Below are 27,212 nucleotides of genomic sequence, written 5' to 3'. Positions count from 1 at the left end.
TTATCATGACACTGATTCTGAACCTTGGCTGCACACTGGAATGGCTAGCAAGGGCCTCTCACCCATAGATTCAACAGGTTTGGGATGAAGAACTTGCCAACATGTTTGTGGCTGAACAGTTGGTTTTCTTTTCTAAGAATGTTTTTTGCTATGGAAGAGCTCCATGAATATTGAAATGTCTGCAAAAAGCAGTGCTTTTTCTCCATGTGTCTTTTTCTTATCTTCTGAGATAACAGTCTGTAATCTACAAAGTACTCACTGCCCAGACTGTTGCTTCTTATATTTTGCCACCTGGGCCCCATCAACCATCCCCCTGAAGAATCTAGCAGCCCCCAGAAAACATACCACATCAAAAAACCTACTGGCTGTCAAATCATCATTTATTGAAATATTTTCCTTTGTAGTTCTTAACTCTGCAGAAAGAAAAAAGAAGCCCTGAGTAATAACACACAGAAAATGCCTCCCATATCACCAGAACTCTCTAGCTTCTATCTGTGAATATCAGCGCCCACCCCCCACCCCCCGGACTTTCAACCCCTAATTTAAACAAACTGATGCCACTTACAGCTGGGCATTCCACTGCACCACTGTTGATGTCATCTATGATGTCATGAGGGTGGCGGCCATCCACATTGCAGCCCACAGACTGGGCAGTCCCCAGAATCTCTTTAATGGTTCCTGTAGAAATTGAGAAAAAGCTGTTATCAGAGGGGTTCTCAATCCCACACAATCCTCAGATATTGCGGGGGGGGGTGTCGATTTTTATAGCAGGCAGGGGGAGGAACAGTTTTTGTGGGAACCAGGAATGATCTCTAATCCTAAAGCTCACATTTCCAACTAGTTAAGTAAATCCTTTGACCTACACCCAATTAAACACATCCAGCCCAAGACCTTGAACACACCACACCTCAATTTTGAGTATTTAAAAGTTCTTACCAGAGAGTTCTCTGGCTAAAGATCGGTGCCGCATCTGTCGAGCAATGCTGACGATCTCATCAAAAGTGATATTTCCACTGTGCTTAACTGTAGAAAAGAAAAATAACAACAGAAGTTTTGCCACAACCACAGCAAACCGCGTTATATCCTCCCTCATTCATTTCCAGGCTGTTCCCATGCTTTCGGCACAGAGTCATCCATATGAAGAACAACCCTGTTTCCTAAGCTGGGGTTTAATATCAGCTCACCACTGGATTGCACCAGCCAACAGAGAACTGGTCAGGTGCAGTGGCGGGTGGCTATGGGCAAACCCAAGTCTTAGCTAATCTGACATGTAAGAGCCTTCTTTTATCTGTTTTAGAGAAATAAAAGTGGGCTTAAATTACTGAACTGTCCAGTGTCACCCAGGTGGGAAAGTCTCCTGACTTTCAATATTCTCAGCTGCCTGACCCCACACCTCATTGCCCAGAACAGGCAAAGATGCTCACTGATGCTCATGCCTGAGATTTTCCTTTCATGGAAGCTTTATAGAATGGAACCTGCCCCACCCAGGTCAAGTGCTAGAGAAAGCAAACAACACTCTGCTGGTGCCTGGCTGTCACAGCCTGCACCAAATCACCCCCCAATTCCCCAGAGTTTCATTAAAGGGGGGAAAAAAGCCCTGTGGCAAACACTGGATACATAACATCACAGACCACTACTAAAAAAAAAATGGGGGGGGGGGGGGGGGGAGAATGGACGACCCGGACAGGACGGACGACATGAATGATGAACACTTACTGTTTTTCTGCTTCTTCCTGTCTCTTGGTGGTTCCTTAAGGGCTTTGATGATCAGGGCAGAGGCAGAAGGTACCACCTCGATCTGCAGAGGAGATTCTTGATGAAGTCCCACCCAACCTCCAATGAAGACAACCAACACTGCCATGCACTTTTGACTCAAACCACAGGCTACACATTGAGGTAACTGTATTCCAGAAATTTTCAGTCTGGTGTGGTCTTTCAGTCACTGCACCCCTGGCATGTTCTGAGTATTAGCATCCAAGTTCAACTCTACCATAACCACACCAGCTGGGATTATGGCTGGTGATAGGTATCTGGGTCAGCAAAAGCCAGGGGACCCCAGAAGGTTGCTACCTCTCCCCCACCCTGACCCCAAACCAAGTACAAATTAATACCTGGGCCTGTCTGTTCTGGATGGTCAGTTTCACTGTAATCCTTAGACCTTTCCAGTCACCAGTTGCCTTGGCAATGTCATCACCAACCTTTTTTGGAGACTGTAAAAATAAGCATAACAATCACACTGTGCCCAATGTTCAACCACAGCCCCTTAAGGTCTACCTGGTACTTCTCACTTGTCAACACCCCATCTTACCCACTCCATCAAGGTTCAAGGCAAGTTATCCCCATAGTAGAAACGGAGAAAATGACACTGAGGGTTAAGTTTGTTAGGGCTGTAAGCTGGAGAGCCTCGGGGCCACTTTAGGGCCAAGTCCCTTAAGGACTATAAAGTAAGTTTTCAACCTTGGTTACATTAGAACCACCTGGGCAGCTTTAAAGATATCTGGTTCTCCTATTAAACTACTAAGTCTGTATGTGAGGGATGGAGTCTGGGCATTTGCTACTTCAAAAATTCCCGAGGGACCCCTAGCCTAAATTGGAGAGAGGTCAGCTGGGCTAAGGACCAAGGAAGAATCGTACACTGGCACTGAACAAGATAAGGGTTTGGGGGACAGACAGAACACTGTCCCAAGAATAAAGGCCAGAGATATTCAGAGAAATAAAATTCAATGCCAGTTTATTAAGCCCTAGGTTTACAAGGTACTATATTAACCAAGATCTTCACCCGTACTGCAACAGTACTCTCATTAAACCACTCCTGATGCCAAAACTCACTTTTGACCTTCTTCGTCCCAGTCCTCACTCTGCAGCAGTTATACGCACACGTGGATAGCAAATTACAACCTCAAAGTACCTGTCTGTATTTTCAAACATAAACTTTTTCCACTAGGTAGTACCAGTTCTTCCCAGGTTCGAGGGTCTGGTCGGAGGTTAACACAACGACCAAATGATGTAGGCACCTCTAGGAATCATGTTTGCACAAGCCAGACCTTAACTCTCCCCGAGGATGACTTACCAGACCGAGGGGGCCGATCTTGGGGGCCAGGGCAGATGTGGCACCGACTTCCCCACCGGTGCACCTCAGGTACACTGGGAGAAATAAAGGATTAGGTCCTCTGCAAAGGTAGCCCCCCGACTGCATCTTTCCAACACCCTTTAGTTCTGCAACCAGCAGCACAAGTTTCGGTCGGGACCTAAAGCCACTCGATCCCCTTCCCCAACTCCGGCGAGCCGCGTCACGGCTTCAGGGTGAGTAGCTCTGCGCGCCACGTGGGGCTGCTGAGCCTCGAACCCGGCCGGCATGGAGAAAGCCCCAGCCTCCACCGAGCCCAGTCCAGGAGAGCAAAAAAGCCCGAAAACAAACCTTACCCTAATGCGTGCGGGCTGCAAACCCGCCGCAGGTCGTCCGGTCCTCCCTCCCCATGTATACGCGGGGAAGCTGAGACCCATTAAGGGTAAGAGAGTGCAGCGCCCTGAGCGCAGAACCCGAGGCTCCCGCCAAGCCTCTGGGAGGCGCCGGCTATAGAGCCCGACACGGGAAAGACAAGCAGAGCAAGCGCCGAAAGCCCGACGGGCCGCGGTGAAGAGGGATGCTCCATCCCGCAGCCCGGGCCACATCTAGAGCACGCACCGACTTTGATCTCGTTGGGGTCGAACTTGGGCGGCATGGCGGAGGCGGCTGGTGTCGGATGAACCCGGATGCGGGACGACCGAAGAAAGTTGCACCCTGGCCTCCTCCAAGCCGAAAGACCGGAAATCACCCGGACCACGCCAAATATAGACAGGAAAGCCCAGCTCTCGCGAGAACCACCGTCTCCGCCCACTCTCTCGGAGACGCCTTGGCTGCCATGTTACTTGTGGGCAGGCGCCGGAGGCTGCCAGATGAGAGCCTGCCACCGCGGTGAGCTGTGGCTGGGGATTCGGAGAGGGGTTCTGGGAAGTTCGCCCGTGAGGGAAGCATACCAGAAGAAGCCGCTCCAGGAATCCCGGGCCTCCCTGTTCCCCATTCTCCCTTTCCGTGAGGATCATCCCTGGGTCCCTGGCCCCCAATCCCTGAGCCCCGCCCCTTTCTTGAGAGGTCCGCGCCCCCATTCCGGGACTCCAGTACCACCCAGGGCCGCCTCCTAACCCTCTTGTTATATGTGTGCATTTTAGTTATCAAGATATATTTATTCGAGTCTAAATCCGTCGGTTCTCAGAGTCTCAGACTTCACCATTCTGGTCTGCATGACTTTCCGAGATTGTGAGTTTCCTCTCCAGCTCCTGCGTTTGCAGGAGACCGGACTCCTGCTCCGCCGGGCTTGTACCCGGTGGTGTGAGGCCCCGAGTCCAGGACCAATCTCCGATTGATCGGCCTGGCTTAGGTCGGGTCCGCCGAGGATCCGACCGTCGGGGACCTCTCCATCCCCAAAGCCAGGTCCGGCACGGTCCCCCGCCCCAAGCCGGGAAGGATGGGTGTGGTTCTACCTATCTGGGCTAGGCGCCGGGACCGGGATGGGAGAGGGCTGAACGTGGGGCTGGAGGTTGGGAAGAGCTGGTCTTTGGAGAGGAATGATCTTTGGGGAGGGCAGGATGTTGAGGAGAGGGTGAGCGAAGGTAAATCCTCGGGCAGTAGGGGGTTAGAGCTGCTCATCAGGGTGGGTTGGGGCAGGGCTGTTTGCGACAATTCCCCATCCCTGCAGTCATCTTGGGATGACAGCTGGAGCTTGGCCAGCTCTGCAGGCCTGACTGCTTTTCCAGACAGCCTATGCCCGGTGGGCGGATGCCTGTGGCCTGTACCCTGCCCTCTGAGAACCAAGGGTGTGTCTTCAACTGCATCTCCTGTCCCTTTTCTCTCTAGCTCCTTTAACAGGTACTGCAGGGCCTGACTTAATGCTTGTTAGCTGTATGGTGCTATGTGGTTAACATTTATTGAACTTTCACTATGTACCAGGTACTGTGCTTTACATTTATGAAATCACTGGATTCTCATAGCATCCAGTGTTGGTGACATTATTGCTCTCATTTTACAGATGGGGAAACAGGTTCAGAGAGGGTGAACCAAGGTGACACAGCTGGTGGGTGGCAGAGGCAGGATTCAATTCCAGTTATATCCCCAAGTCTATGCTGTTAATTATAAGCGACCCTGATGATGGTTTGCTGGCCCATCACTGTCCCTTATCAGAATACTGTGCAAATCTTGGGCAGGCAATGATCTCCTTGCTTCTGAGTTCAGGACAGTGTCCCCTTAGTGTGTGCTAGGTTATTTGAGCACCAATCATTTGGGCCAGTTCTATAAGATCAAGACTCAAAAGGCTAGGGTTCTAGTTGGCTTTGCTATAATCCAGGCTATATAACCAGGCCAGTGAACGCCATGAGCCTCACTTTCTTCACCTATCAGTAGGGCTGTGGTGAGAATCAAATGGAATGATAACTATGAGTGATGAGGTACCTGAGGATTGTTTTATAATTTTCATTTTAACTCAGGGTTCTCTCTGGTTATGATGTAGTTGAGCTTCCCAAGGTCACGGCTGGCTCTAGTTAGTGCTGTTGACAACATTCTGTGTTTTGGGCCCAGAAGTGATTATCAGCCACATATGTTAGTGTCTTCAGAAATCATCCCTGGAAAGGACCTGAGAAAATTTATCTAAGTCAATGCCCTTATCTCAAATGGAAAGATGAGGGCCCAAAATGGGGAAAGGATGTGCCCAAGGTCCCACAGTGGGTCAGTGGCAAATATGGACCAGAGCTCAGGCCACCTGGCTGCCAAGGTGCTCTTTTCACTACATCCTACTGCCTGTTGTTTAGTCAACAGAGTACTGAACACCTGCCATACTGGGCTCAGGGGATGGATAAGATAGACACATTCCCTGCCCTCGTGCAACTCACAGTCCAGCAGATAACCCACCTGTTCTGTGTGACTGTGTTACCCCTCCTGGGAGCTATGGGTGATTTGAGAAATTTCCCAGGCCCTAACATCTCTTCTGTGTCCCAGTGTCCTGAGATCACCCTGGGGAAAAAAAGGATGCCGCTCTTCTTCCGAAAGCGGAAACCCAGTGAGGAGGCTCGGAAACGCCTGGAGTACCAGATGTGTCTGGTAAGGGGAAGAGGGTTTCCTCTGATTCCATCCCCATTGCTTCCTCTGTTCCCCAAAACAAGTTGAGTCCCCTCCCAGCTGTCTTCCCCCATCCCCCAGAGCTGTAAGGACAAATCTATTCTCAGATCAGACTGATGAGGTCCCTATTTGGTCCGTTTATCTTTCCTGGTGAACTTCAAATCTGAAAACAGGGATCATTAGTCTACCTACAAAGTAGACCAGTTGAACCAGATGGTGTCTTCTGGTTCCTTGCAGTTCCTTAATTCTGTGCTTCCTTTTTTTTTTTTTTTTTTTTCAAAGATTCATGGGCAGGCACTCTGCGAGGGCCAGCTTGCCCTCACCAGGAGGCCCTGGGTATCGAACCCTGGACCTTCTATATGGTAGACAGGAGCCCATTTGGTTGAGCCACATCTGTTGCCCAATTCTGTGTTTTTTTGCCTGATTCATCTACTGTGCAAGGGTGTTTTTTTTGTTGTTTTTTTGTTTTTGTTTTTTTTTAAAGATTTATTTATTTTTATTTAATTTCCCCCCCTCCCCTGGTTGTCTGTTCTTGGTGTCTATTTGCTGCGTCTTGTTTCTTGGTCCGCTTCTGTTCTCGTCAGCGGCACAGGAAGTGTGGGCGGCGCCATTCCTGGGCAGGCTGCTCTTTCTTTTCACACTGGGCGGCTTTCCTCACGGGCGCACTCCTTGCGCATGGGGCACCCCCACGTGGGGGACACCTGTGCAAGGGTGTTTTATTTGAACACTTCTTTTTTTATTGTTATCCTTAGGCAAAAGAAGCTGGAGCAGATGACATTCTTGACATCTCTAAATGTGAGCTCTCAGAGGTAAACTGAGGACAGTGTTTGGGCTGTGAATTTGACCTGACCTGTTTTCTTGGACTATGTGTCACTAGGAAAGACAGATCAGGCCTGGGTTTTTGTTTGTTTGTTTTTTTTTGAAGATTTATGTATTTATTTATACCTCCCATCCCCCATTGCTCGCTGTATCTGTTCATTGTGTGCTCTCTGTATCTATCTTCATTTCTTTTAGGAGGTACTGGGAACTGAACCTGGGACCTCCCATGTAGAGGAAGGTGTCAAATTGCTTGAGCCACATCCACTCCCTGCTTGGTGTGTCTCTTATTGTGTCTTCTCATTGCATCAGCTTGCTGCGTCATCTCATTGTATCAACTCATTACATCAGCTTGCTGTCTTGCTTGTCTTTTTTAGAAGGCACCAGGAACCGAACCTGGGACCTCCCATGTGGGATGTGGGCACCCAACTGCTTGAGCCATATCTGCTCCCAGGCCTGGGGTTTCAAAAAGGCCAAAAGCACTCTTCAGGAGATGTTTCACTGGATTTTGTTCTTGCCCCTAAGAATTAAGATAATCCTTTGGCCTCAACATAGTCTCCAAGAAGCAAGGAGTCTTGTTATATGATATAACCATAGATTCCTAGGGGTCTGAAAAAGTCTGAGATTCTCCATCCTCTGAAGAGCACCAGAGACCCATCTTCTGCCCCTGAATTTCTGGGCAGGGAGGAGTTTGTGATGGGGGTGAGGTGGGGTGGGGTAGGATAGGGCAGTCTCCTGCCAGCTGGTTGGAAGGGTGATTTGACCATATCACCAGCCTTTCCCCTGGGCTTAGCACTGTTCTCCACATCAGCGTTTTGCACTTCTTCACCTCCTCGCCGTGCCTCCCTTACATGTGTGCCACTTAGAGAACAAATTAAATAAAAACAGGCAGGAGGCAAGGCACTGACTCTTCTTTATATTTTCTCAGATTCCGTTTGGGGCTTTTGCAACATGCAAAGTTCTACAGAAGAAGGTGAGATGGGTCTTCATTTTCTTCTTATTGAGTTGCTTATTTCATGTTTGCTTGTTTGAAATCATGTGGGCCTTTGGGGGCTGTCTTCCTGGCGTAGCTCCCTCCCTTCTCTCTGGTTTTCACCCTTTCAACCTGCAGCAAGTGTTTTCACAGAAGAGCAGGCTTTGGGGTGGGGCAGCCCTGGGCCACATTGTGGCTCCACCCCCCACTGGCTTCATGATTTGGGCAACTTCCTTAAACTCTTACATTCTAGTTTCTTCATGATGAAATAAAGACATTCATAGTTCTGTCCTCTCAGAGATATTATGAGAATTAAGTGAGTGATAGGTAGCTAGCCTAGATAGATAAATAGATGATAGAGAGGTATAAGTGCACTGAGCGTAATGACACCTCATAGTAAACAATGGGAAACCTCATTGTTAATAATAACTATATTCATTTCATTCTGGTCACTCAGGAGAGATTGAGTGAAATGAATAATTTTTTTTCAGAGCATTGCTATTTTGAATGCAGATAGGTGAGATTATTCTAAATGAGGATAGGTAAAATGTATTCCATCGCAGCAACGCAGGAAGCTCCTTGCTGCTGGAAGTATTAAAGCAGGGGTTGGATGCCAACAAAAATAGCCCTAGATAACGTGGCTTGAGCCCTGGACTGCATGCCAGCTCTGGGCTAAGTGCTTTTTTGTCTCTTCGTTTATTTAGTCGTCATGGCAGTCCTCGAAGCAGGTACTTTATTGTTCTCTATTTTCCACAAGAAGACGCTGATGCAGAGAGAGGGTAAGATCAGGACATCTGCAAAGGGGATCCCTGGTCAGGATGGAAGGTAGAATTAGCCCTTCAAGACCCTTCCACCCTTGAAATTCCAGGTTTTAAGGTCATCTGATTCCACCTTCAGCAATCCCATGATTCTGAACCGCATCCCCTTGTCGTGGTGTCCGGGAGAGACTCTGCCTCTGGCCACCACAGGGCCACTTTGCATCCTGCACTGAGCAGGATGCCTGTTCTTCAACGTAAAGGTTGCAATTCTTTCCACACAGGTGTTGATTGTCCACACGAATCACCTCACTTCCCTGCTTCCTAAGTCCTGCAGCCTCCTAAGTCTCGCAACCATCAAGGTACTGTGACCCTTCTCCCAGGCGCTTGGGACTCTGCACCTTGCCCACAGTCCTGAAACTTGGTGTTTCGGGATGGAGCCAAGTTTCCCCACTCCCTTTGTATATTAAAGTATATGCCAGACACAACTGCTGTAATAGTAAGTGTGGGGTTTGAGCAGCACGGTTTATTTATTTATTTATTTACTTGCTTATGTTTAGTTAAGCAATGACTTTATTTTCTAAGTACAAAAAAAACCATGTGCCTCTTCATGAATTTGCGTGTCGTTCTTTCGCAGGGGCCATGCTAATCTTCTCTGTATTGTTCCAAATTTAATATATGTGCTGCCAAAGTGAGCACCAGCATGACTGACTTATTGAGCACCTTTGAATGCTGTGCATGGGGGACCAGTGACAAAGACCACTAGCCCCAGGTCCTGCCCTCGGGGAGGTTACACACTAGGTAGAGAGACAATCATAAATTCATGTCAAGTAAACTAACAGAGAGTGAGGAAACTGATGGTCCCAAACAAGAAGGGCTAGGAGGGACATCCAGGGCATCGTGTGGTTAATGTGCAAAACCCTGGTAATCTGGGAAGGCTCCCTTCTGAGGGTGAGCTCCTCCAGGACAGGCCCTGTGAGCTGTGACCCCAGGACTGCTCCACATGAACATGAACTGGTGAGAGTGGGTAGACACACCAAGAGGAAAGACTGACAGTATAGCCAGCTAAGTGGTTTTTGTGCTTAACTCTGATTGGTAGAGGTTGGATAGTTTTCACTTCTCTTTATTGTTCCAGTCCAACAAGCATTATTATTATTTTCATGAGCTTTTTTATTTTTAAATCATTGCAAACTTACAGGAAAGTTGCAAAAATAATACAGAAACAAAACATAGAACTCTAACATACACCCTCCACCCAGATATCCAGATTACCAGCTATTAGCATTTTGCCACATTTGTTTGTTCATTCTCTCCCCCTTTCCCTCTCCCTCTTCCTCTCCCCCCCTCATCTTCTAAACATTTGAGAGTAGGCTGTAGACATCATGCTCCTCTAACACTTAACATATCCATCAAGCGTTCATTTTGTAGTCAGAGAAAGTTAACATTTAAAAAATATTAATCTGTATTCTCCTAGGCCTCTTTGGCTCATTTTCATTGTAAAAAAGTTTTTTTGAAAATATTGTTAAGCAAAGAGAGGGAGAAAGAAACATAAAATTTCACTCCCCAGAGAAACCACTATCATTATTTTGCTAGTCTTTTTTCTATGCAGATATACATATATACATATATATATTTATGGGGTTATTTCATTTTCTTTTTAACATGCGACTGTCTATACGTATTGCTTTGCAGCATACATTTTTCACTTAACAGTAAAAATAGACATTTGAGAAAGCAAAGAATGGAATTGTATAATATTTTTGAAAAGAAAGTGAGCTGGGAATGACGAAGGTTTCATTGGACAGGAAGGGCCAGGTGCTCTGCGTTTTGACAACAGGAGCACAGGGTGGCCCCGGGGTACCTTCCTGCCTCTTTGGAGCCTGACATCCGAGGGGTTTTCCCAGTTGGTGATTGGGAGATGGTAATACTGTCTTCTTTCTGCAGGTGCTTGATCTTCACGAGAACCAGCTGGCAGCCCTTCCTGATGATATAGGACAGCTGACAGCCCTCCAGGTATGGCTGTGGCAAACACAAACCCGCCTGGGACTCACCTAAGGGAGAAATTGCAGTCACACAGCCTGGAGTCTTTGGGTTATGCTCTAGCCAGCAGCAGCAGCCGACTGTGCTTTATGTCAGCTCTTAACGTGCCCACTCTCCATTGTAGTCCGGGCTGGGGCTATCTTTGAGTAACTCATTAAATTGATTCATCAAATATTCATGAGCTTCCACAAGAAAAAAGGGCCTACCTTTCAGAATTTAGGAATTCAGCACTCTGACTCATCATCTCATTTCTAATCCTAATCATTTACTCACTGGTCACTGTGAGCCAGGCACTAGGCTAAGTCTTTTACTTGCATTATCTAGTGAATCCTCACAGCCACCCTGTGAGGCAGGTTCTTTCATTGTCCCCACCTTACAGAAGCAGCAGTGGCGCCCCATTGCATTTCCCTTCACCATGATACCCGAGGCCCTCTACCGCAAGCCCCACTGGCCTGAACGGCCTCCTCTCCTGCTCTCTCCACGTTGCTGGCTGCATGAGCACCTAAACCTGCCTGCGCCTCTGCCCTGGGCTGTTTGTGTGTTTGTGTAGCTCATCCTGCAGCTTTCAGCCCAGACCCCTCTTCCTCTGAGAATCCTCTTCCAGCCTCCCTAAGTGGATCCTTGTTGTTAGTCTCTGTCTCAGCACCTGCTTACTTCTCTCAAAGCACTGATGGCAATCTATGATTATTCATTGTGTCTTTACTGGCTTATTGACTGTCTCCCCTCCTGAAGTGTGGTCTCTATAAGGGCAGTGCCTTTACCCAGCACATGGCCTCGCACATGGAGGAGACCAAGAAATGATAGAAATGATCTGAAGGAACAGCCCCATGATGGAGGCAATTGTATCTGCATGTTACCCCAGAGAGGTGACTGTAGTTTCCTCAAGGTCACACAGAAAATAGATGGCAGAACGGTAGTAATTGCCACCACTTAGAGTCATTGTGACTATTTTGGTGTAGATCTTTTGAGACATGTATGTATATATTTTTATAGAACTGCTGCGTTCACTGTTTTATAACTTTTGGATCCCTGACAATAACTCATTAAATATTGATTCATCAAATATTCATCAACCCCGTTAGTTTTATTCGCTGCTTAGCTTTCCATCCTTTTTTTTATGTTGTATTTTAAAATAATTTTAAAATTCCAGGGCAGTTGCAAAAATAATACAAACCCATACAGAAAACTTCAAAATACACTCATATCTCAGATACCCAGATCTACCAATTTTAACATTTTGCCAGTTTTGCTTATCCTTCTATCTAGCCATCAATCTTTTGATTCATTATCTATCTACTCATTTGTTGGTCTTGGTCTATCTATGTCAATCCATTTTCTGAACACTTGAGTGTAGGTTGTATACTTCATGTTCCTGAATACTTAATAATTCCATGTATATTTCCTAGGAACATGGATATTCACTTTATGTGCACTTATCAAGTTCAATAAATTTAACATTGATATAAAGTTTACAGTTGTATTCCAATTTTTTCTTAGGTCCCAAAAATGTCCTTTTGAGCCTTTTTGCCCCCATTCAAAGATCCCATCCAATATAATTTATTGCTTTTAATTGTCATTATCTCTTTAGTTTCTCCTTCTTTCTTTTGTTAATTGTGGAAACATATATACATCATAAATCTTCCCCTTCCAACCCTTCCACACCTACAATTCAGTGGGATTAATTGCATTCACAGTGTTGCAGTACCCTCTATTACTAAAATTCTCTTTACCCCAAACAGAAACCCTACACTCATTTTGCACTAACTCCCCATTACCCTTAGCCCCTACCCCTGGTCATCTTTACTTTGCTTTCTGTCTCTATGAGTTTGTATGTTCTCTGATATTTTCTTTGTTATTACCATGGGGCTTAAATTTAACCTCCTAAATCTTTAACAATCTTCTCTGCTTTGATACCAACTTAATTTCAATAGCATACATAAACTATGTTCCTCTATCCCTCCATCCCAATATCTTTGTGTAGTTCTTGTCACAAACTACATATTTATATTTTGAGTCCAATACCACTGATTTATTATTACATTTTTTTTAGGAGGTACCAGGGATTGAACCCAGGACCTTGTACATGGGAAACAGGCACTTAACCACACCTGTGCCCCTATCATTACATTTTATGCATTTGTCTTTTAGATCCTTTAGGAAATAAAAAAAAAAAAAAAGGAGTTACAAATCAGAAATGCAATAGTGCTGGTATTTGTATTTCCCCATGTCATTATCTTTACTGGAGATCTTTTTTAAAAAAATTTATTTATCTATTAATCTCTCCCTACCCCCTCATTGTTTTGCACTTACTGTGTCTATTCACCTTGTTTCTTTAGGAGGCACCAGAAATTGAACCTGGGACCTCTGATGTGGGAAGGACGTGCCTAATCACTTAAGCCACCTCCATTCCCTGTTTTGTCGTATCTCTTCTTATGTTTTTCCTCTTGTGTCTCTTCTTGCATCATCTTGTTGTGTTGGCATGCTTCACCTGCCCATCATGCCAGCTCACTGTTTACTTTAGGAGGCACCAGGAACCAAACCACAGACCTCCTATGTGGTGGGCAGGAGCCCAATTGCTTGATCATACCTGTTTTCCTTTACTAGAGATCTTTATTTCTTCATGTAACTTCAGTCAGTTGTCTTGTGTCCTTTCCTTTCAACCTGCAGAACTCCCTTTAGCATCTCTTGTACAGCTGGTCTAGTGCTGCTGAACTTCCTCAGCATCTGGGAATGTCTTAATCCCTTAAATTTTTTTAACCCCCCCCCCCCACCCTTTGCAGCTTTTTGCTTGCTGTCTGCTGTGTCCATTCACTGTGCGTTCTTCTGCGTTTTTTCGCTTGTCTCCCTTTTTGTTGGGTCACCTTGCTGAGTCAGCTCCCTGCCCAGGTGGCTCGCCACAGCACTTGCAGGCCGGAGGCTCTCCTTAGCATGCAGGTGAGCCTGCCTTCACAAGGCGGCTCCCATATGGTAGACGGGAGCCCAACTGATTGAGCCACAGCCGCTTCCCCCTTACTTAATTTTGAAAGACATTTTTGCCAGATATAGACTTCTTGGTTGGCAATTTTTTATTTTTGTCACTTTAAATACGTTATCCCACTGCCTTCTTGCCTCCATGGTTTCCAATGAGAAATCAGCATTTAGTCTTATTGAGGTCCTTGTAATTGACATATTGCTTCTTTCTTGTGGTTTTCAGAATTCTCTTTCTCCTTGGCATTCAGCAATTTGATTATAACATGGCTTGATGTGGGTCTATTTGCGTTTATACTGTTGGTAGTTCATTGAAGTGTGCACTCACGTCTTGTCAAATTTGGGATTTTTTTAGCCATTATTTCTTTGAATGTTCTTTCTGTTCCTTTCTCTCTTTGTTCTCCTTTTGGGATTCCCACAATGTATATATTAGTATCTTTAATGGTATCCCACAGATTCCTCAGCCTCTGCTCACTTTTCTTCATTCTTTCTTCCTTATGACCCTTAGATTAATTATTTCAATCGTCTTGTTTCAATTTACTGATTCTTTCTTCTGCCAGTTCCAATTTGCTATTGAACCTCTGTAGGGAATTTTAAATTTCTGTTTCTGTGGTCTTCAGCTCTTTTTAATTCCTTTTATAATTTTCATCTCTCTGTTGATATCCTCATTGATTTCCTTTAGTTCTTTGTTCATGTTTTCCTTTAGCTCTTTGAGCTTTTTTTTTTTTTGAATGTTTCAGGTCTGATTCTCCTCTATGATGGTTTCTAATGCTATAATCTTCTCTTTTGCCTGAGTCATGGCTTTCTGTTTCTTTGTATATTTTGTAATCTTTTGGTGAAACCTGGACATTTTGATATTTTAACATGTTATTCCTGGAATTTGACTTTGAGGTGTCTGTTCCTTCCTATCTTAGCTTTCTAGCAATGCTTTCCTTGAATGCCAGGCACTAACAATGACAAAAAAAAAAAAAAAAAAAAGGAGGAGGAAGAGGAGGGGAAGGAGGAGAGGAAGGAATAAAAGGAAATACCTTTCCCAGTCTTTGCAGATTAACCTGTGCCCAGTGCTCTTCTTCAAGGCTTATCTAGCTCCAGGCCAAAGGGTAGGAACCTCCCTAATCCTTCCTGCCACATGCATCTTATTTTGGGCATGCACATTTGGCCCTAGGAAATTACCCCTTCTACATGCATACAAATGTCTCCTCTTCTCTAGGAAACTGTTTCCTCATGGTCCCCTGTACTCTATGTACTACAGCCAACAATCCTTTGCACCAGGCAGCCACTCGACTGCTCTCCTGAAGTGTTCTATAGCAAACCTCTGTGAGCTCCTTCTATAGCAAGGCAAGTTCTAGGACAGAGAGTCCCTCAGATTGGGCTAGACATGTATGCTCCCAGTATGTGCACAGGGTTAACGGCTCTCTCTGGAACCAGGGCCAAAGACCCACACTGGGAGCACTGGGCAGCTCCATGTCGAGCCTCTGAGAGGTGGGGATGGGCTAGCTAGGGTGCCTGGAGCGCCTCCAACTTTTCAGTTGCCTTTTTCTTGATAAGGTGCTTGTCTTGTACTACAGTCCTTTAACTGGTTTCTGGAGCTTTGAGAAAGATTTTTCTGCCAGTTCTTGCTGGTTGATCAAAGCTCCTGTGAGGGTCCAGAGCCCTGAAGCTTCTCACTCTGCCATCTTGATCAGGGCTGGAGCCATTCTAATTTTTTTTCTAACAAATCAATGTTATTAATACATATTAATAAGGCATAAATCCATCCAAAGTATACAGTCAATGGTATTTGGGATAATCACATAGTTGTGCATTCATCACTTCAATCATTATTAGAGTATTTTCATTATTTCAATAATAATAAAAAAACAGACAAATAATAATAACATTTTCCACCTCTCAATCACTTTCTCTTTCCCCTGATGTAAATAGCTGTGATTTCTGGCTATTCTTGGGTGATTATTTATTTATTTAGCCACTTTGTTGAGATGTATTCACATACCCTACGGTCTATCCAAAGTACACAATGGCTTTTAGTATAATCACAATATTGTGCATTCATCTAAAAAATTTTAGAACAAATTCATTACTCCAAAAAGAAAAAATCCAGACCCCTTAACGTGCCTTCCCCAGTCATATGTAACCATTGATCTAATTTCATCTTTATAATTGATTTATATTTACATTTTATAAAATGGAATCATACACTATGTTACACAATATTTAGTTCATAGCAGCACAATCATACAGTATTTGTCCTTTTGTGTCTGACTTGCTTCACTCAACATAATGTCCTCTAGGTTCATCCATGTTGTCATATGCTTTACGACTTCCATTCTTCTTACAGCTGCATAATATTCCATCATGTGTACACCACATTTTGTTTATCCAGTCATCAGTTTATGGACACCTCGATTGTTTCCAGCTTTTGGCAATTGCAAATAACAATGCCATGAACATTGATGTGCAGATGTCTGTTCGTGTCATTGCTCTCAGTTCTTCTGGGTATAAACCCAGTAGTGGTATTGCAGGGTCACGTGGCAAATCTATAGTCACCTTCTTTAGGAACTGACAAACAGTCCTCCACAGTGGCTGTACCATTCTACATTCCCACCAACAGTGAATAAGTGTTCGTATCTTTCCACATCCTCTCTAGCACTCTCTGTCTTTTTATTTTATTTTTTAAAGATTTATTTTATTTATTTACTTCGGCCCCCCGCCCCCTCCCCGTTGTCTGTTCTCTGTGTCTTTTTGCTGCGTCTTCTTTCTTTGTCCAGCTTCTGTTGTCTTCAGCAGCACGGGAAGGCTGCACTTTCTTTCGCGCTGGGCAGCTCTCCTTACAGGAAGCACTCCTTGCGCGTGGGGCTCCCCTACACGGGGGACACCCCTGCATGGTGCGGCATTCCTTGCACACATCAGCACTGCGCATGGGCCAGCTCCACACGGGCGCGGACCTCCCATGTGGTAGATGGACGCCCTAACCACTGGGCCAAGTCCGTTTCCCTCTCTGTCTTTTTAATAGAGGCCATTCTGCTAGGTGTGAAATGACATCTCATTGTAGTTTTGATTTGCATTTCCCTAATCATGAGTGATGTTGAACATTTTTTCATGTGTTTTTTTGCCATTTGTATTTCTTATTTGGATAAATGTCTATTCAAGTCTTTTGCTCATTTTTTAATTGGGTCATTTGTCTTTTTGTGGTTGAATTGTAACATCTCTATATATCCTGGATATTAAACCTTTATTGGATCTGTGATTTCTAAATAATTTCTCCCATTGAGTTGGTTGCTTTTACACCCTTTTGACAAAATCCTGTGAGGTACAAAAGTGTTTAATTTTGAGGAGGTCCCATTTACCTATTTTTTCTTTTGTTGCACGTGCTTTGGGAGTAAGGTCCAAGAAGCCACCTACCACAATGTCTTTAAGATGTTTCCCTACATTTTCTTCTAGTAGTTTTATGGTCCTGGCTTTTATATTTAGTTCTTTGATCCATTTTGAGCTGATTCTTTTATAGGGAGTGAGATAGGGGTTCTCTTTCATTCTTTTGGTTGTAAATATCCAATTCTCCCAACACTATTTGTTGAAGAGACTGTTTTGTCCTGTTAACATGGATTTGGTAGGTTTGTCAAAAACCAGTTGGCTGTAGAGGGAAGGGTTTATTCTGGACTCTCAATTCTATTCCACTAATCAATGTGTCTATCTTTATGCCAGTACCATGCTGTTTTGACCACCTACCTTTGTAATATGCTTCAGGGTCAGGCAGTGAAATTCCTCCCGTGGTCACTCTTCTTTTTAAGAATGCTTTGGCTAGTCGGGTGCACTTTCCCTTCCAAAAGAATTTGGTTTGCTATTGCATTAAATCTATAAATCAGTTTGGGTAGGATTGACATTTTCATTATATTTACTCTTCCAGTCCATGGACACTGAATGTCTTTCCTTTTGTTGAGGTCTTCATTGATTTCTTTTAGCATTGTTATGTAGTCTTCTGCATATAGATCCTGTACTTTGGTTAAATTGATTCCTAGGGATTTGAGTTATTTTGTTGCTATTGTAAATGGAATTTTTTCCTGAGTTCCTCCTCAGATTGTTCAATACTAGAGTACAAAAACATACTAATTTTTGCATGTTAATCTTTTTTTTTTAAAGAGTATTTATTTCTCCTCATCCCCTCATTGTTTGCACTTGCTGTGTGCTGTCTTTAGGGGGCACCAGGAACTGATCCTGGGACCTCCAATGTAGGAGGGAGGTGCCTAATTGCTTGAGCCACCTCTGTTCCCTGCTTTGTTGCGTCTCTCATCATTTTTTTGCCTTATGTCTCTTGTTGTGTCATCTTGTTGCATCAGCTTGCTGCACCTGCCCATCATGCCAGCTCACCATCCTGCTTATCTTTTTAAGGAGGCACTGGGAACCTCTGCTCCCTGCTTAGTTATGTCTCTCATTATGTTTTGCTTCGTGTCTCTTGTTGCATCATCTTGTTGTGTCAGCTTGCCACTCCTGCCTGTCACCCCAGCTTGCTGTCTTTAGGAGGCACCAGGAACTGAACCACAGACCTCCCATGTGATAGGTGGGAGCTCAGTTGCTTTAGCCACATGCACTTCCCTATGTTGATCTTATATCCTGCCACTTTGCTGAATTCATTTATTTTTTTTTTAAGATTTATTTATTTCTCTCGCCTCCCCACCCCCCGCCCCAGTTGTCTGTTCTCTGTGTCCATTCACTATGTGTTCTTCCATGTCTGCTTCCATTCTTGTCAGCGGCACCAGGAATCTGTGTCTTTTTTTGTTGCATCATCTTGCTGCATCAGTTCTCCGTGTGTGCGGTGCCACTCCTGGGCAGGCTGAACTCTCTTTCACGCTGGACAGCTCTCCCTATGAGGCACACTCCTTTCACATTGGGTTCTCCTATGCGGGGGGGACACCCCTGTGTGGCACAGCAGTCTTGTGCACATCAGCACTGCATGTGGGCCAGCTCCACATGGGTCAAGGAGGCCCGGAGTTTGAACCGCAGATCTCCCATGTGGTAGGCAGATGCTCTATCCATTGAGCCAAGTCTGCTTCTCTGAACTCATTTATTAGTTCAAGGACCTTGTTGTAGACATTTCAGAATTTCCTAAATATAGGTTCATGTCATCCACAAATAGTGAGTTTTACTTCCTCTTTTCCTATATGGATGCCTCTAATTTTTTTTTCTTGTCTAATTGCTCTAGCTAGAACTTCTAGTGCAATGTTGAATAACACTGATGACAGTGGGCATCATTTGTCTTATTCAGGATCTTAGAGGGGAGGCTTTCCCTATTCAGTATGATGTTGGCTGTGGGATTTTCATATGTGCTTTTTATCATACTGAGGAATGTTCCTTCTATTTCTATCCTTTGAAGTATTTTTAACACGACAGGATGTTGGACTTTATTGAATGCCTTTTCTGTATCAATCAAGATGTTCGTGTGCTTTTTTCCTTTAATTTGTTAATGTGGTGTATTATGTTGATTGATTTTCTTATGCTGAACCAGCTTTGCACACCCACTTGATTGTGATGTATAAGTCTTTTGATATGCTGTTGGATCTCATTTGCAAGTATTTTGTTGACAATTTTTTCATCCATGTTCATTAGAGAAATCGGTCTGTAATTTTCTTTTCTTGCAGTGTCTTTATCTAGCTTTGGTATTAGGGTGATGTTGGCTTCATAAAATGTGTTGGGTAATTTTCCCTCCTCTTTCAATTTTAAACAAGACTGGTGTTAATTATTTTTGAAATGCTTGGTAGAATTCACCTGTGAAGCCATCTGGTCCTGGTCGTTCCTTCGTTGGGAGATTTTTGATGACGGATTCAATCTCTGTAAATGTGATTGGTTTGTTAAGTTCTTGTATTTCTTGCAGTGCCAGTGTAGGTTGTTTGTGCATTTCTAAAAATTTGTCCATTTCATCTAGGTTGTCTAGTTTGTTGGCATACAGTTTCTCATAATATGCTTGTATTAGCAGCCAAAGGTGTGCTGATGCAAAATACCAGAAATTGGTTGGTTTTTATAAAGAGTACTTATTTGGAAGAGGAGCTTACAGATACCAGGCCATAAAGCATAAGTTACTTCCCTCACCAAAGTCTATCTTCACATGTTGAAGCAAGATGGCTGCCGACATCTGCAAAGATTCAGGCTTCCTGGGTTCCCTCCCTTCCAGGGTCTTGCTTCTCTCTCCTCTGTGTGCTTACTTCCTGGGACTCCACTTAAGGCTTCAGCATTAAACTCCAACATCAAAACTCTAACATCAAACCCCCCCTCCCAATTCTGTCCTTTGCCATGCCTTTTATCTGTGAGTTCTCACCCACCAAGGGGCAGGGACTCAACACCCTAATGACATGACCCAATCAAAGCCCTAATTATAACTCAGTCATGCCCAGGTACAGACCAGATTGCAAACATAACCCAATATCTATTTTTGGAATACATAACCATATCAAACTACTACAATCCTTTTATGATCTCTCTTATTTCTATGGGGTCCATCGTAACTTCTCCCCTTTCATTTCTGATTGTATTTATTTGAGGCTTCTCTCTTTTTTCCTTTGTTAGTCTAGATAGAGGTTTGTCAATTTTAGTGATCTTCTCAAAGAACCAACTTTTGGTTTTGTTGATTTTCTCTGTTGTTGTTGTTGTCAATTTCATTTATTTCTGCTCTGATCTTTATTATTTCTTTTCTTCTGTTTGTTTTGGGATTGGTGTTCTGTTCTTTTTCTGATTTCTCCAGTTCTGTTAGATCTTTGATTTTAGCTTCTCCTTCTTTTTAATATAGGTATTTTGGACTATAAATTTCCCTCACAAGACTGCCTTTGCCATATCCCGTAAGTTTTGATAAGTTGTGTTCTCATTTTCATTTGTCTCAGTGTATTTATGGATTTCACTTGCAATACTTCTTTGACCCACTGATTATTTAAGAGTGTGTTGTTCAGCCTCCACACATTTGCAAATTTACCTCTTTCCTGTCATTATTGATTTCCAGTTTCATTCCATTCTGGTCTGAGAAAGTGCTTTGTATAATTTCAATCTTTTATATTTATTGAGAGCTGCATTGTTTCCTAACACATGGTATATCCTGGAGAAAGATCCATGGGCACTTGAGGAGAATGTATAACCCACTGAGTTTGGATGCAGTATTCTGTATATGTCTGTTAAGTCTAATTCATTTGTCATAGTGTTCAAATTCTCTGTTTCCTTGTTTATATTCTATCTAATGATATGAGTGGTGTGTTAAAGTCTCCAGTGACTGTTGTAGAGATGTCTTTTTCTCCCTTCAGTTTTGCCAGAGTTTGTCTCATGTATTTTGGGACACCCTGGTAAGGGAAATAGATATTTATGCCTCTTCTATCTTCTTGATAGATTGTCCATTTTATTAGTATATGATAGCCTTCTGTATCTTTTATAACTTTTCCATTTAAAGTCTGCATTGTCCAATATTAGTGTAGCTATCCCTGCTCTTTTTTTTTTTTTTTTTTTTTTTTAAAGATTTATTTTTATTTATTTAATTCCCCTCCCCTCCCCTGGTTGTCTGTTTTCTGTGTCTTTTTGCTGCGTCTTGTTTCTTTGTCCGTTTCTTTGTCCGCTTCTGTTGTCGTCAGTGGCACGGGAAGTGTGGGCGGCGCCATTCCTCGGCAGGCTGCTCCCTCCTTCACGCTGGGCGGCTCTCCTTATGGGTGCACTCCTTGCGCGTGGGGCTCCCCTACGCGGGGGACACCCCTGTGTGGCACGGCACTCCTTGCGTGCATCAGCACTGCGCATGGGCCAGCTCCAGACGGGTCAAGGAGGCCCGGGGATTGAACCATGGGCCTCCCATGTGGTAGACGGACGCCCTAACCACTGGGCCAAAGTCCGTTTCCCTTTGCTCTTTTTTGATTACTATTTTTGTGGAGTATCTTTTCCAACCTTTCATTTTCAGCCGACTTGTATCCTTTGGTCTAAAGTGAGTCTCTTGTGAGCATCACGTGGATGGCTATAGTTTTTTTTATTCATTCTGTCAGCCTTTATCTTTTATTTGAGGAATTTAACCCATTCACACTCAATAATATTACTCTTAATGCACTATTTGCTTCCATCATTTTATTCTTTGGTTTTCATGTGTCATATCTTATTTTCACCTTTTTTCTTTTTCTTATCCTTTGTGCTTTTCTTTCTTCTATTCTCTCCTCCAGGCCTCTCTCTCCTGTCTTTTCCTTTCAAGCTCTATGGTTTCCTTTAATATTTTCTGCAAACATGTATTCTTTTTAACAAACTCTCTTAGTTTCTGTTTGTTTGTGAATATTTTAGACTCACCTTCATATTTGAAGGACAATTTTGCTGGATAAAGAATTCTCGGCTGGCATTTTTTCTCTTTCAATATCCTGATTGTATCATAGCACTGTCTTCTTGCCGCCATGGTTTCTGAAGAGAAATCTACACTAAGTCTTACTGGACACCCCTTGTGTGTGATGGTTTGCTTCTCCCTTGGTGCGCTGAGAATTTTCTCTTTATCTTTGATGTTTGACATTCTGAATATTATGTGTCTTAGAGTAGGTTTGTTTAGATTTATTCTGATTGGGTATGGTACACTTCTTCGACATGTAAGTTCATATCTTTCATGAGAGTTGGGAAATTTTCAGCTGTTATTTCCTCAGATACTCTTTCTGCCCCTTTTACTATTTTCTTCTCCTTCTGAAACTCCCATGACACATATGTTGTGTTTCATATTGTCATTCAACTACCTGAGCCCCTGCTTCTTTTTTTCCATTCTTTCTGTTCTTTTCTGTCTTTGATTTCAGCTGTTCTTTTTTTTTCTTTTTTTGTCTTTATTTTTTTAATATTACATTAAAAAAATATGAGGTCCCCATATACCCCCATCCCCCCTCACCCCACTCCTCCCCCCATAGCAACAATCTCCTCCATCATCATGAGACATTCATTGCATTTGGTGAATACATCTCTAAGCACCGCTGCACATCATGGTCAATGGTCCACATCATAGCCCACACTCTCCCACATTCCATCCAGTGGGCCATGGGAGGACAAACAGTGTCCAGTAACTGTCCCTGCAGCATCACCCAGGACAACTCCAAGTCCTGAAAATGCCTCCACATCTCATCTCTTCCTCCCATTCCCCACCTCCAGCAGCCACCATGGCCACTTTCTCCACACCAATGTCATATTATCTTCAATTACTAATCACAATAGTTCATGAATAGAATATCAGTAAGTCCACTCTAATCCATATTCTATTCCTCCATCCTGTGGACCTTGGATTGGTTGTGTCCACTCCACATCTCTATCAAGAGGGGGCTTAGATTCCACATGGATGCTGGATGCAATCCTCCTGCTTTTAGTTGTAGGCACTCTTGGCTCCATGGTGTGGTGGTTGACCTTCTTCAACTCCATGTTAGTTGACTGGGGTAAGTTCAATAAACCAGAATGTAGGAGCTGAAGTCTGTTGAGGCTCAGGGCCTGGCTATCATATGGTCAGTTCAGAGATTCAGGTCCCCTGGGTATATATTAAACCCCAGCACTAACTACAGTTCCAGTAAAAGTAACAGGAGAGGCTTGTGAAAAAAGATCACATCTGAGTCCAGCTCCATCACACAAGAAACACAAACTCCAAAGAAGGGCCAACTGACATGGCACTGAACTCCATCTGCCATGACCATAGAACCTGTGGGTCTCTGTAGCCCTCAGAAGAACCAATACCTGAGGTTGTACCTACTTTATCTGTCTCTGGGACTCTGCTGAGGTGTGCATAAGGGCAACCCCTCTGATAACCTCCCGGCTCTTTTTGGAGACTCATAACCATATAAACTCATTTGTCCTTTCCATTTCCCCCTTGATCCAGGTCAAAAAGCATTTTTAACTCATGGTATTATATGTAGACTGAGATATTCTGCTGGTCCGAGTAGACCCTTTTATTCAAGGTCATTTTCTAGTTACATCATCAGCTGGTACTTGATAGTAATCCCTTGGCGCCAGGGAGGCTCATCCCTGGGAGTCATGTCCCACACTGGGGGAAAGGCAACACATTTACATGCTGAGTTTGGCTTTGAGACTGGCCACATTTGAGCAACACAGAGGCTCTCAGGAGGTAACTCTTAGGCACCCTGCAGCTATAGGCCTTGTTCTTATTTCAGGTGCACAGGCTCACAAGCATAGTCATTAGTATCAAGGGCTCATTGTTGGACCTTCATTCTTTTTTGGTCTTTGCCGTTGCACTTGGGGGATTGCTGCTGTTCCTTTAGGGACTATGATAGAGCTCCCCTGGCTAGGAACTCAGCACTCCCTCAGTTGTTGTTTTTAATTGTATCCACTATGAAAATATCCAAACATTTTTATGTACCCTGGATATATGCCCTGGAGAACTCCCTGCCAACCATGTGTCCCCTGTCAATAATATCCCACACCAGTATGCCTCCTTTGGCATTGTTGAACCTCTCTGTGATCCAAAACTTCCTGAAAAGTGAAGCCCAATATATTGCCAGGTTCCATGAATAGTAAAATGGAATATAGTGATGAGTTTAAAGGTTAGATACAGAATATATATTAATTTGGAAAAATTATGGTAAAAATAAATTGGGGTATCAAAAAATGTTTAAAAATGCAAAAGCTTTGTTTTTGATGTTTTGTCTTCCATCACTGCAATAAGTGTTGCCCTGTATGCAAATTGGCAAGGCAACTACTTCCATCTTTTCCTCAGTGTCTACATCCTATCTTTTTCTTTTCTTTTTTCTAATTATTAAGCTTATCTTCACAAGAGTTTTAGATCACAGTAATTCATATATACAATATACAGTACTCCAACATATCCAACATAAAACCTTTTCCCTTCCACAGCAATAATCTTTTTACATATTCATACTATATTTACTGAAACTGATGTACGGATATTGAGACAATAGCTTTCAAACAAGGTAACATTTGGGTTTACATTGTGGTTTATATTTTAGACTATACAATTTTCTAAATTTTTAGTTATCTTATGTTTTACATTTTAGCCTATCAGCCCTTATATATTTTTGGTGTAATTTTGCATGTCTTGTATCCATCCTTGTGTACTCCTGTGGAACACTTCTATTGCCCTCACAGTTACATTGGTTCCATCTACTCAATACCTCTTTCCCCCTTCCCTTAGGGACCACAGTGACAGTCAATCTTCATTGCTTGAAGGGCCATGTTCAGAGATACTTGCAACAGTGTTGAGGGTTTGACATGCTCAACTGCCCTAATGCACTGGAAGCCACTATTTCTCTTGAGAGATACAATTCCCTTTATTTGAGGGCATCAGTCTTCCCCAGGATGTGGGTATACCTGTTCTGTCTTTGATATCACTTATTCTTTCTTCTGTCATTTTGAATCTGCTGTTGTATGCCTCTATCGTGTTTTTTATCTCACCTATTGTGTCCTTCATTCCCATGAGTTCTGTTACATTTATATTCAGGTTTTCAAATTCTTTTTTTAAAATTTTTATTTATTTATCTTAAATTTTTGTGGGTATGTACCCTTTACTGATTAATTTAGTTAGCAAATGTTTTTTTTATTTTTTAAAGATTTATTTATTTTTATTTCTCTCCCCTTCCCCACCCTTCCCACCCCAGTTGTCTGCTCTCTGTGTCTATTCACTGTGTTTTCTTCTGTGTTCGCTTGTATTCTTGTCAGTGGCACCTGGAATCTGTATTGCGTTTTTGTTGTGGCATCTTGCTGCGTCAGCTCTCCATGTGTGTGGCGCCATTCCTGGACAGGCTGCACTTTTTTCGCACTGGGTGACTCTCCTTACAGGGCACGCTCCTTGCGTGTGGGGTTCCCCTATGTGGGGGATACCCCTGCATGGCATGGCACTTCTTGTGCACATCAGCACTGCGCATGGGCCAGCTCATCATACGGGTCAGGAAGCCCTGGGTTTGAACCTTGAACCTCCCATGTGGTAGGCGGATGCCCTATCTGTTGGGCCAACTCTGCTTCCCTCAAATTCTTCTTTATGCTTGCTTAATATCATCTTGATGTCATCTATCTCCTTAGACATATTGTCTTTCAACTCATTCATTTGATTTTGGAAATTTGTATGCATCTCGTTATTTAGTCACCTCAAATTGTGCATCTCTTCTGGGGCTTTGATATATTTCTTTTCTTGGGCCATGTCTTCCATTTTCTTGGTATGGCTTGTAATTTTTTGCTGATGTCTAGGCATCTGATTAGGATGGTGAGTTTGCTCAGATACTCAATTTCTCTCCCTTTCTTAGGGATTTTGTGGCTAGAGGTTGTGTGTTACAGCTGTTCTTTGATTCTTGTTTCTACCTTGGAAGCCATGGATTCTTGGGTCTTTAGGATTGTCCCTGTTAGTTGCTCAAAAGTAGACACTGGATCCAGTAATGGGTTGCAGACCTGCTTTCTAGGGCTGTGGAGAACAAGTGTATAAAGGCCAGAAAAAGCCTCTCATATACTTTTAATTGCCTCACTGCACTTTTTTGGTCTGCCAGCAGATGGTGCACTTTGGCAGCCCTCAGTTCAATGCCTAGTCCTAATGTGTTCACTGCAGCAGGGACTGGTTCAGTGTGGTAGAGGATCCTGCCTGGAGGCTAAGAGCCTTGTAATACAAACTTTCTCAGAGATAGTTCTCCAACCATTGCAACAGCTCTCTCCCTTTTCTCAAGTAGGAAATAATTCCACTCCCCTCTGTGACCTCACTAACCAGTCCTGTCAGTAGAAAGGGAGATTGAGAGGAGGGTTGGATCTCTTTAGTCCCCTGCAGGGCTCCCGAGGCAAACAACGGTGCTGCCACCCCAGCCTGGAATGGCTGGTGGGACACCACGGACCAGCTCTGTGAATCAAAAGCTGAGTCAGCCTTAGGCTGGGTCCCTCTCTCTTCCCTTTCCTGGGGAAGTGAATCCCTGAGGCCCCCTTTATCTGTAGCCACTGCTGGCCCAGAGGCCTAAGAGTTCAAAAGTGTCTCTAGTATGGGAGGAGGGTGCCGGCAGTGGTAGCCGTGGCTTTTAACTCACAGTTTTGCCATGGCAACGCTTTTCCTATGGCCCTCTCTCTTCTGGGCAGTGTTCAGCCTTCCCCGGTATCCTAAACCCTAGAAGCCTTTTTCCCCCAGGTTGTTTCTGCCTGTCCTCCACCTATTTTCTGGGAAAAGAAGAGAGTCCCATGTCCTTCTAGGCTGCCATCTTCCCGGAAGTCTTCATTCTACTTTTAATGCCTACTTAGCGTCAGTGCCACATCCTGGAGGGAGCACAGCCTCTACTATGCAACGAGTTTCAGTTCTAATCCCAGTGCCACCACCTGCCAGCATTGAGACCTTGAGCAAATCACACTGCCTTTATGCTGCTCAATCTACTTTTCCTTAACGTTGGAATAATTACAGCCTTATCATGTGGTGCCTCACCCAGGACCTGAATATGTTAGTCCCTTTCTTCCTCCTTCTCTGATCGTGCGGTACCCATTGGGCATTTGCAGGTCAGCATAAGTGATTCGACCAGGTTCAAGCCCTGACTTTGCTCTCCTGAGCATACGACTGCACTGCTCT

General features: G+C 43.8%; 2 protein-coding genes and 2 non-coding genes across 12 annotated transcripts in view; 1 reads left to right on the top strand and 3 right to left on the bottom strand.

The window, feature by feature from the left end:
- Positions 1–362: 362 nt before the first annotated feature.
- RPL12 (ribosomal protein L12) lies at positions 363–3,816 on the bottom strand. Its single transcript, XM_004479760.5, has 7 exons — positions 3,686–3,816; positions 3,071–3,144; positions 2,112–2,210; positions 1,717–1,798; positions 937–1,023; positions 566–678; positions 363–413 (listed from the first exon to the last, which is right to left on the bottom strand). Exons 1-7 carry the CDS (start codon positions 3,720–3,722, stop codon positions 408–410), a joined length of 498 nt encoding a protein of 165 aa, XP_004479817.2. The 5' UTR covers positions 3,723–3,816; the 3' UTR covers positions 363–407.
- On the bottom strand, positions 1,103–1,232 carry LOC111760975 (small nucleolar RNA SNORA65). The gene has a single exon (XR_002794480.1). It is a non-coding gene; the product is annotated as a small nucleolar RNA SNORA65 (small nucleolar RNA).
- LRSAM1 (leucine rich repeat and sterile alpha motif containing 1) overlaps positions 3,792–27,212 on the top strand; it is a 62,737-nt gene continuing 39,316 nt past the window's right edge. For 2 of the 9 annotated variants that reach the window (XM_004479765.5, XM_004479763.5), the window contains exons 1-6: positions 3,792–3,955; positions 6,029–6,130; positions 6,901–6,957; positions 7,893–7,937; positions 8,977–9,054; positions 10,637–10,705. In XM_004479765.5, the coding sequence (XP_004479822.1) occupies positions 6,059–6,130; positions 6,901–6,957; positions 7,893–7,937; positions 8,977–9,054; positions 10,637–10,705 (321 nt within the window). In that variant the 5' untranslated portion in view covers positions 3,792–3,955; positions 6,029–6,058. Of the gene's footprint in view, positions 4,073–4,127; positions 4,472–4,736; positions 4,855–6,028; positions 6,131–6,900; positions 6,958–7,892; positions 7,938–8,976; positions 9,055–10,636; positions 10,706–27,212 lie in introns of those variants that run through there. The other 7 variants (XM_058302883.2, XM_012520133.4, XM_012520132.4 and 4 more) reach the window with 6 other exon arrangements.
- On the bottom strand, positions 9,285–9,391 carry LOC111760974 (U6 spliceosomal RNA). Its single transcript, XR_002794479.1, has one exon. It is a non-coding gene; the product is annotated as a U6 spliceosomal RNA (small nuclear RNA).

The sequence above is a fragment of the Dasypus novemcinctus genome, chromosome 8, assembly GCF_030445035.2.
Source record: "Dasypus novemcinctus isolate mDasNov1 chromosome 8, mDasNov1.1.hap2, whole genome shotgun sequence".
Classification (NCBI taxonomy): Eukaryota; Metazoa; Chordata; class Mammalia; order Cingulata; family Dasypodidae; genus Dasypus; species Dasypus novemcinctus.
The sequence above is the reverse complement of the archived record's forward strand: the minus strand, read 5'-3'. Positions and strand labels throughout refer to the sequence as shown.